This window comes from Mastomys coucha, unplaced genomic scaffold (assembly GCF_008632895.1).
Source record: "Mastomys coucha isolate ucsf_1 unplaced genomic scaffold, UCSF_Mcou_1 pScaffold11, whole genome shotgun sequence".
NCBI lineage: Eukaryota > Metazoa > Chordata > Mammalia > Rodentia > Muridae > Mastomys > Mastomys coucha.
In genome coordinates, this window is record NW_022196893.1 from 10,377,732 (window position 1) to 10,388,458 (window position 10,727).

Here is a 10,727-nt window from a genome sequence, read left to right on the forward strand (position 1 = left end):
GAAGAAGAAGAAGAAGAAGAAGAAGAAGAAGAAGAAGAAGAAGAAGAAGAAGAAAAGAAAAAAGAAAAGTCAAGGAGGAACCTTCAATACCTACTACCACAGCGAGCCATCATGGACATTGCATGATTCCAGGGTCATCATAGCATTCTTTAGGGGGTAACGCTGTGGAAGAGACAGTAAGCAGACCAGTGGCAGGCAGAGGCTAGGAGGAGAGAAGGGACAGTGTGCAGAAGCTGGGGCACTGAAGCTATTGTGTACCGGCACTGCAGAGGCAGATACACAGCATTATGTGTGCACACGCTCTCTCTCTCTCTCTCTCCCTCTCTCTCTGTCTCTGTCTCTCCCTCTCTTTCTCTCGCTCTCTGTCTCTCTCTGTATCTCTGTCTCTCTGTCTCTCTGTCTCTCTGTCTCTCTCTCTCTCTCTCTCACACACACACACACACACACACACACACACGATGTACACTCTCAGGACGGAAGCCTAGAATAAATTAGGGAAGTAGAATGTAATGCTGCATCAGGGTAGGTTTTTTTTCTGTTTTTGTTTTTTAATTGTAACTCGGGTGCAGAGAGACTGACAGGAGAGGTTATCCATGTGTGGGGGTGGGGTATATGGGAGAGTTTCGCTGCAAGCCTGGACCTGGTAAGCAGCAGCCTACTGGAGCTGGAGAGTTAGCACAGCAGTTAGGAGTGCTTGCTAGTCTCTCACAACCTGAGTTCAGTTCCCATGCTGCACACTGGGTGACTCCAGCTCCAGGGGATCGATCAAACACCCTCTTCTGGCCTCCAAAAGCAGTCACACATGTGTGACATACAGAGACACACAGACATACTTTTTTTTTTTTTAAAAGTCTGGTCATTTTTTTAAAAGGTAAACTTTGAAACCTCGACGGTACCAACATGCTTTTGAAGGAATGCAAAACCCAAGGGCATCAACCTCTATTTATTACCTTCCCTAGAGCCCTTTGTTCCCAAATGCCTTACCTCAGCTCCAGGCAACTTACCAAGGTGGTGATCATCAGGCTGGGGCCCAAATCTATTTCCATAATCCTCTGGTTCACCTGGCTCATGGAGCCAATGATGCATGCTGGGAGACAAGCTGCTAAGGAAACCCTAGGGGGCAGTCACTCTCCAGGCAGCTCTCTTTGAATGTGATCAGTCCTACTGTGGCTGTTACCTCTCCACCTATCTTAGCTTCAAGATCTCCTAGGACACGGCCTCTGTGAGTCTCAGAATCCTGTCGCTCAAGTAGGTTCACTCTGCCATCCATCACCCTCAAGCGTTCTTACCATGGCAAAGCATTTGGGAAGTAAAGGTGCCAAGAGGGACATGCGCCAACATGGACAAATGGAGTGTGGCATTAGGAGACCCGAGAAAGAAAGACCCTTTGCAGACTGGGATGGGATCACATTAGATGGGGTCTTAGAAAGGTTTTGAAGGGGCATGTGCACCGTGAGAGGCTGAGCAGACTGTGCTGTTTGCCTGGTGGGAGCATGGCTTGAGGTCTGGGCTTATTTATAACTTGAGAGGGCTATTGGCTGGACAGACCCTGAGATGAGGATCTGTGATGCAGGAGACAGTTTGGCGGAGTCATGGGGCGCAATGACCACAAGACCAACGAGAAAGCAGTTGTAGGTAGAGCCTGAGAGATGTGCCAGAGGGGCAGACTGAGCCTCCATAGGAGAGCTAGCAGGGGAGGGGAGGGGATGTTGGCCAGAAGAAATGAAGAATTTGGGTGGGGAACCCACCTGTCCTGGGACACAAGGCTAGCCCTTGGCTTCCGAGTTGCTGTCTAGCATGTATGCAGCCTTAATTCTTTGGAAAGGAGAAGTAAAGAGAGCCAAAACCAAACCAAAACAAAGCCTTTTCCCTCTTTTAACAGATACACCTTGGGCATCTTTCTTTCTGCTTAAAAAATAAACCTTAGCTAGGCAGTGGTGACGCACGCCTTTAAACTTAGCGCTCAAGAGGCAGAGGCAGGCGGATTTCTGAGTTCGAGGCCAGCCTGGTCTACAGAGTGAGTTCCAGGACAGCCAGGGCTACACAGAGAAACCCTGTCTCAAAAACAAACAAACAAAACAAAACAATAAAACCTCAATTCAAGGGCTAGAGAGCAAGTCAAGTGGTTAAGAGCACTTCCAGAGGTCCTGAGTTCAATTCCCAGCAACCACATGGTGCATACAACTATCTGTAATGAGATCCAATGCCTTTTTCTGGTGTGTCTGAAGACAGTTACAGTGTACTCATGTATATGAGATAAATAAATCCTTAAAAAAAAAAACAAAAAAAAAACCTTTAGTCAAACAACCCTTCAGAACATGACATTCCTTTGAGGGTAGAAAGGACTTTGGTAGTCAGCGGCAATGACTGTGGTATGTAGAGTGCGCTCACAGGTGACTTGTATGAACTATAAGCACTCATTCACCACACCTGGTGTCCCCAGGTGGTGTATTGGTCTGACTGTGGGTGACAGCTTTAGAAGGATACTGGGTGGCTTTTCCTGCAGCTGCTTCCTTAAAGCATTCTCCAGCACTGTCCGTGCATTGACGGAGACCACCAGGCGCTCATCCAATGATAGCATTGGTAAGGCGTTGACATTGATAATGTCCATCGTCTTGGCCAACCTCCGTCACCGACCAACTTCTTGTAAACTGGCAGACAAAATGTTTCCTCTCTTTCTGCTTCAATCTTGTTCTTTATCCAATCAGCCTGTGGAGAAGCACAAAGGGATTAAATTATCTTTAAGAATAATAGCCTGCTGATCGAGACGCTCAGGGGCCAAACACAAATGACGGCTGCTGTCCGGGAAGTCCGTTATTGTTTCTCCAAACTGATGCAAAATATTTATTCAAAGTTCTCTGTTTTCAGGCTGGAGAGATGGCTCAGCGGTTAAGAGCACTGACTGCTCTTTCAGAGGTCCTGAGTTCAAATCCCAGCAGCCACATGGTGGCTCACAACCATCCGTAATGAGATCGGATGTCCTCTTCTGGTGCGTCTGAAGAAAGCTACAGTGCTCTTACATAAAATAAGTCTTTAAAAAAAAAGTTCTATGTTTTTCAAGGTAGCCTTGCCCTCAACAGCCTGTCACAACTGCATGCTTTACGCCTTCGATGACTGTAATCAAGTAATCTTCAACTTTGATATCTCATAATTTCTTTCAATATGTGTAGGTGATACACGTGGAGAACGGCACTGGCCGGCTTCTTCTGTAACTTTCCACCTTATTTTTAGAGATGGAATTTTCTATTCAACCCTTTTAGCCTGACTGGCCAAATAACTCCTAGGTTCCATGTGTCCCCACCCCCAGTGCTGGGGCTGCAATGACTGGTGGCCATGTATGGTTTTGTTTGTTTTTGTTTTTTTTTTTAAGATACAGGGTCTCTTAATGTAGGCCTGCTAGACTCCAACTCAGAGATCTGCCTGCCTGCCTCTGCAGGGTCAAAGACACTTGCCACCACCACTGCCCGGCCAGGGTGCTCTTTTCTTCTCTTTCTCTCTATGCATGAGGATTGTTTTGCATGCTTGTGTATACGTGGCACTTTGGATGAGCGCCTGGTACCTGTGGAGGAACTGGAACCCCAGGAACTGGAGTTACAGGTAGTTGTGAGCCACCACATAAAAGATGTAGTTTCCCTGGTGACAATGTGGCTTAAAAATATAACAATGAGCTGGGCGGTGGTGGCACACGCCTTTAATCCCAGCACTTGGGAGGCAGAGGCAGGTGGATTTCTGAGCCTGGTCTACAGAGTGAGTTCCAGGACAGCCAGGACTATACAGAGAAACCCTGTCTCAAAAAACAAACAAACAAACAAAAAATATATAAAACAATGAGATGGCTCAGTGGTTGGTGCTCTTCCAAAGAATCCAGATTCAATTCCAGCACCTACGTGGCAGCTCACAACTGTGTGTAATTTTAGTTCCAGGGTATCTGACACTCTCACACAGATGTAGATGCAGGCAGAATAAAATACATAAAATAAAACAAATGTACATAAAATAAAAACATAGAAATCATTTAAAAATTAAATATATATTTTATGTCATGTTACTATATGCAGATATAGCATATGCAATGGAAAGCCTGGGTTATTTATAATTTAGGAGGGCTGTTTGCTGGATGGGCTCTGAGTTCTTCATAGACAGAGTTCCATGATACAGTTCGTCAGTGAGATGAAAATCAAGAGGACTGGACCAGGTAGAGCCTGAGTGATGACAGAGAGACAGACTGAGCCTGTGCAGGAGCCGAGGCCCTCTCTAAGAGCAGTAATTGCTCTCACTGAGTCATGTCCCCTGTCCCCAAAATTCTTTTTTTTTAAAGATTTATTTATTTATTGTTATATGTAAGTACACTGTAGCTGTCTTCAGACGCACCAGAAGAGGGCGTCAGATCTCACTATGGATGGTTGTGAGCCACCGTGTGGTTGCTGGGATTTGAACTCAGGAACTAGGGTAAAGCAGTCAGTACTCGTAAATGCTGAGCCATCTCACCAGCCCCCCAAAATTCTTATTTTACAATCCACCTTGACTATCAAGACTGCATGATTAGCACATCCCCTGTATCCCAACATCTTACATCTTACAGCTGTACCCAAAAAAAAGGAAAGGAAAAAAAAACCCACATGCCCAATGTTGGTAGAATAAATTTAACACAATGAAAGCCTGAGTAGTCACTTTGTCACTGATAATGATTGTGTGAGCCAGTCTTCAGTGGCTGAGAGTAGACGCTATTGGGGACACAGACCAGCATCTTCTCCCTTGGGTACCTATACACTGCCACTTCCCACTGTATACTGCCCCATTTGGTCATGTGTGGTGCTGCACTCTTTTAATCCCAGCACTCAAGGCAGAAAGAGTTCAAGGCCAGCCTGGTCTATATAGTGAGTTCCAGGCCAGTCAGAGCTTCAAAGTGAGACTTGTTGTGGATTTGGTTTAATGCTTGCATTACAGGTTCCCAAAATTGCACAACAATCCGGCATGTGAGATGCTGAGGGTCCCTGCCCCCAGCTGGTTTTAATCCGTAAAGCTGCCAGCAGCCAATGGCTGGGCAGGGAGACAGAGGCAGGACTTTAGGATTTGAGGGCAAGGGGACTCAAGAAGAAGGATTGGGAATCACTATGCCAGGAAAGGGTGCAGGTTTGAGAGCTGCAGAAGATGGAGCACCAGCCACATAAGAGCCGGGAAGGAGCAGCCCAACATTGGTTTGCTACCCACCATTGGGTCTAGGGTAGTAAACATGGAATATAGATTTTAGTAAGTAATAAACAATTCAAAAATATTGGAGTGAAGGCGTTAGCAATGTGGAATTCTGGGAGTAGCCCAACCATTGATGTGATTTATGTATATTAAATATAAGGCTGAGTGTGTGTGTGTGTGTGTGTGTGTGTGTGTGTGTCTTTCATTCGAGAATCCAGAGGATTTGGGTGGGCAGCGAGGAACTTGAGCACTTGAGCAGCGGCTGCCAGGGAGACTAGAGCAGACTAATCAACTACAACAACAGAGACCCTGTCTCAAAAGTAGATAAATAATCAAAGCCTACCACATTAATTTGTTTCTATTAAGCAGTTAACAGTGGGACTACAGAAATGATTCTGGCGATAAGAATGGTTACTACTATTGCAGATGACTTGAATTTGACTCGGAGCATCCATGTCAGGAGGCTCATAAGCTCCTGTAACTCCAGCTTCAGGGCAGCTGGCACCCCCTCTGGCCTCTGCAGGTACTGTACTCAACATGTATAAATAGATATGCACATATATATACACACAATTTAAACTTAAAAAACATTTTTTTTTTTTTTGGTTTTTTGGTTTTTCAAGACAGGGTTTCTCTGTGTAGCCCTGGCTATCCTGGAACTCATTCTCTAGACCAGGCTGGCCTCGAACTCAGAAATCCACCTTCCTCTGCCTCCCAAGTGCTGGGATTAAAGGCATGCACCACCACTACCCGGCAAAACTTAAAAATTTTTAATTGTCCTTGAGCATTAAAATAAAAAGCATTCAAAGCAGGTGGCCTTGAGTTCTGGGGTTCATGTGGTACAGGAGAGAACAGACACCCACAAGTTGTCCACTTCTCTGGCATATACACTAAATACACAGTGACTAAATAAATGCAATTTAAAATTAAAAAAACAAACAAACAGCAGACAGCAGACAGACAGCAGACAGACAGCAGACAGACAGCAGACAGATAGCAGACAGCAGACAGCAGACAGACAGCAGACAGATAGCAGACAGACAGCAGACAGACAGACAGCAGACAGACAGCAGGCAGACAGCAGACAGCAGTGTCTGGGAGACGGCTCAGGGCAGGAGTGTTTGAGCTCTTACAGAGAACCTGAGTTCCCGTCCTAGGACCTACCCTCACACCAACCTGTAACTCCAGTGACTTGCTGCTTTCCTCTGGCCTCCTCTTGCATCTGCATGGGGCATGTGCCCCCCCCTCCACATACATAAAAATCAAATCAATCTTTAAGAAAACCCTGTAGGCATATATGTATTTATATTTGTCTTAACCTTCAAAATCTAAGGATGTATCTTTTGTTTTGTTATTAACGACTTATTTATTTTTATATATGTGAGTACACTGTCCACTGTCTTCAAACACACCAGAAGAGGGCATCAGATACAGATGGTTGTGAGCCACCATGTGGTTGCTGGGAATTGAACTCAGGACCTCTGGAAGAGCAGTCAGTGCTCTTAACCACTGAGCTATCTCTCCAGCTCTTGTTATTTTTTGAGACAGGGTTTATTATCCCTGGCTGGCCTGACTCACAGAGCTCCGCCTGCCTCTGCCTCCCTAGTGCTGGGATCAAAGGCATGTGCCACCACCTACTGGACTCTCTTTTTTTAAAATCAGAAACTTAATACATTTTCCCCTCTACAAAGTAACAGTTTTCAAGGCAAAGCTTGTTGTTATAAACTTCCTAAGTGTATACTGTTTCTTCAGTCTTCAAAGCAGAGTTATGAAGCAGAAAAGAGTGGGTCAAAGAGAGAGATGATCCAGAACAAATCCCCTTCTCCTTGATCTTCCATGTGTCGCTTGTCCCCTAACGCCAGCTCGGCTGCACTTCCAGAGCTGGTATGAAGAGTCTTTGATTGCTTTGGTAGAAAAATCACTTAAATAACTACTTTGCATCAATTTCTGTCATTACTAAATCATTAGAAAAAGCCACTTGAGGGTCTGGAGAGATGGCTCAGCAGATAAGAGCTCTTATAGAGGACACAAGTTCAATTCCCAGTACTGATGTCAGGCAGACCAGAAATTCCTGCAGCCAGGAGCTCTGACACCTTCTTCTGGCCTCTGAGGCCCCTGTACTTGCATTCACATGCTCACACACATATATATACATATAATTTTTTAAACGTTTAAAAGGCTATTTTAGACTACCAATCTTCCACTCCCTCTTTGGTATACATTTACTCATTGAGACTCTAGTTCCCATCTGGCCAGAGTATTGTTCTGGAGGTCTTCAAGGGGGAGCCTGGCAGGGGACCAACTGGGCAATTCCTGAGTTAAGTTGGGTTTTATGTATTTGTTTTATGTGAGTACCCTGTTCCTCTCTTCAGAGACATCAGAAAAGGGCATCAGATTCCATTACAGATGGTTGTGAGCCACAATGTGGTTGCTGGGAATTAACTCAGGACCTCTGGAAGAGCAGTCAGTGCTCTTAACTGCTGAGCCATCTCTCTAGCCTGGGAAGCTGCTGCTGCTGCTGCTGCTGCTGCTGCTGCTGCTGCTGCTGCTGCTGCTGCTGCTGCTGCTGCTCCTCCTCCTCCTCCTCTTCTTCTTTCTTCTTCCTCTTCTTCTTCTTCTTCCTCTTCTTCTTCTTCTTCTTCTTCTTCTTCTTCTTCTTCTTCTTCTTCTTCTTCTTCTTCTTCTTCTTCTTCTTCTTCTTCTCCTCCTTCTTCTTAAGATTTATTTATCTTATGTATATGAGTACACACTATAGCTGTACAGATAGTTGTGAGCTTTTATCTGGTTGTTGGGAATTGACTTTTTTAGGACCTCTGCTCACTCCAGCCCAAAGATTTATTTATTATAAATAAGTACACTGTAGCTGTCTTCACACGCACCAGAAGAGAGCGTCAGATCTCATTATGGGTGGTTGTGAGCCACCATGTGGTTGCTGGGATTTGAACTCAGAACCTTCAGAAGAGCAGTCTTACCAGCTGAGCCATCTCACCAGCCTCGGGAAACTCGTTGTTGTTGTTTGTTTGTTTGTTTGTTTGAGACATTGTTTCTCTGTGTAGCCCTGGCTGTCCTGAAACTCACTTTGTTGACCACACTGCCCTCAAACTCAGAAATCCACCTGCCTCTGCCTCCCAAGTGCTGGGATCAAAGGCGTGCACCACCACTGCCTAGTGGGAAAATCATTTTCAACAGGATTTCAAAGCACATGTAATTCGAGTGTGTGTGTGAGTGTGTGCATGCGTGTGTGTGTGTTTAGTGTGTGTGAGATTGAGTATGTGTATGTGTGAGTGAGTGTATGTGAGTGTGTTTGTATGTGTTTGTGTGTGAGTGTGTATGAGTGAGTGTATGTGTGTCTGTGTGTGTGTGACTGAGTGTATATGTGTCTGTGTGTGAGTGTGTGTGTGTGAGTGTTTGTGTGTGTGTGTGAGAGTGTGTGAATGTGAGTGAGTGAGTGTGGGGGAGGTGCACACATGCACACATGTGCACGTGCAGGCTCATGTGAAAGCCAGAGGATGATGTCAGGATGTCTTTTGTGGCTCACTCGCCACCTTTTTTTGTGAGCCAGGGATTCTCACTACACCTGAAGCTCACCAGCTAGACTGGCTGACTCTAAGAGACCTGGGGTCTCCTTGCCAGAACCTCCTATGACTCCTATTACAGGAGTGTCACCACTCTAGAGGTGGTAGGACCTGGCAGACTGGGGCAGATAAACGAGGCACACTAAAGTCTAATGCAGTCAGAAAGTTCTCCTTTTCTTGGGAGTGTTCTCACAAGCACTCAGAATTCTCCTCACATAATTCCGTTCCTGGACCATGTTCTGACACAGGTACACATCACCAAGACTACCTTTATTTATGTGGATTTGGGGAATACAAACTCAGGTCCTCATGTTTGCACAGTAGCCACAAACACTTCTGTGGCAGGTATTAACCTATGGCTTCAGGCATGTTAAGACAAGCTCTGTACCGCTGAGCTCTATCCTCAGCCCTGTACTTCTTCTTTTTTAACCTTTTATTTTATTTTATTTTTTTATGTGCTTTGGTATTTTGCCTGCATGTATGACTGTGCGAGGGTGTCAGATCCTGGAGGTGGGGATTGAGTTATTTTTTTTTGTTTTTTTTTGTTTTTTTTTTTTTTGGTTTTTCGAGACAGGGTTTCTCTGTATAGCCCTGGCTGTCCTGGAGCTCACTCTGTAGACCAGGCTGGCCTCGAACTCAGAAATCCACCTGCCTCTGCCTCCCAAGTGCTGGGATTAAAGGCATGCGCCACCACGCCCGGCTGGGGATTGAGTTATTTATCACCAGGATTTTTTTTTTCAAATTGTGCTATGCACAAAGATGCCTAAAATAATTTCTGAGTTCGAGGCCAGCCTGGTCTGCAGAATGAGTTTCAGGACAGCCAGGGCAACACAGAGAAACCCTGTCTCAAACAAACAAACAAAAGAAAAATGCCTAAAATAGACTACTCAGGGTCAGACTCTAAGTTTGAAGCAGTACTGGCTACGGAGTCCCGTTGAGCCAAGCTGCCTTCTATCTCCCTCTGATCACTACTCTGTGGCCTTGGCAGTTGCAGAGATCCCTCCACACCACCCCATCTCCAACCCCTGCACTGCCCCAAGTTGGTTGGATGGAAGGAAAGGCTGACCCAGTCCCCAGGTCAGTACTATTTCTTGCCCCTTGCTCCTAGTCATTACCCTCACAGACCAAACTGGGGGAGGTAGGAAGAGGCAGGTGCATCTCAGGGCTTCTCATTGTCCTCCTACCCATTCCCCAGAATGACTGGAAAATTACACTATGTTCTAGGCTCCGATGACTCTGTCAGGAAGCTTCCAGCTTTAGCCTGATGCTATTACTCACACCTAATGTGAGAACTGAGTAGTTTCTAAAGAGGAATGTTTAAAATACACACATCGCTCCCAGCTGAATTCTCCCTCATTCCATTTAAGGATATGTGTGCTCTGGAGCGCAGTAAGTCTTCTACTGCTGTTGCCTGCAGAGGAGGGAAGGCAAGCTTCATTGAAAGCGAGCTGTGGCAAGCACTGTGCCAGGGGCTGGGGGTGGATGAGTGGGAGTGCAGGAGCCTTTCCCCTTGGGGCAGTGTGGCATCTGGGATTGACGATCCCTGCTCAGAGCTAGCATTTGATAGCATGCGAAATGCAGACTGCAGTATTGGACCTCTGTTCACCTACAACGTTCACTGACTATTTACTGAGGACTTCCCACAGACCAAAAAGTGTGCTCCAACTGGGCATAGAATGGTAAACTGAGGCCGACTGGATCCATAGCCCTAATGGAGCTACCCTAATGGTTAGTCTTATAAAATTAAAATAAGTACATAATTATAATTCATAAAAATTATGTATATAATGATGAATTATAACTCACTACTGCTTCCAAAGAAAGTGCATAGGGATATGAGATGATAGTGTAGTTTTGGGGGTTTGTTGTCGTTTTTGTTTTTTGGTTTTTATTTGTTTGTTTTTTGGTTTTTCGAGACAGGGTTTCTCTGTATAGCCCTGGCTGTCCTGGAACTCACTC

The 10,727-nt window shown here is 45.4% G+C and overlaps 1 protein-coding gene across 2 annotated transcripts in view; it reads right to left on the reverse strand.

Annotated features, from left to right (window-relative positions):
• The window catches only part of Fam227a (family with sequence similarity 227 member A), a 48,588-nt gene that overhangs the window by 36,097 nt on the left and 1,764 nt on the right, over positions 1-10,727 (reverse strand). The window contains exons 2-3 of one of the 2 annotated variants that reach the window (XM_031349473.1): positions 2,488-2,709; positions 1,005-1,087 (exon numbers count right to left, since the gene is read on the reverse strand). In XM_031349473.1, the coding sequence (XP_031205333.1) occupies positions 1,005-1,087; positions 2,488-2,611 (207 nt within the window). In that variant the 5' untranslated portion in view covers positions 2,612-2,709. Of the gene's footprint in view, positions 1-1,004; positions 1,088-2,487; positions 2,710-10,727 lie in introns of those variants that run through there. The other variant, XM_031349483.1, reaches the window with a different exon arrangement.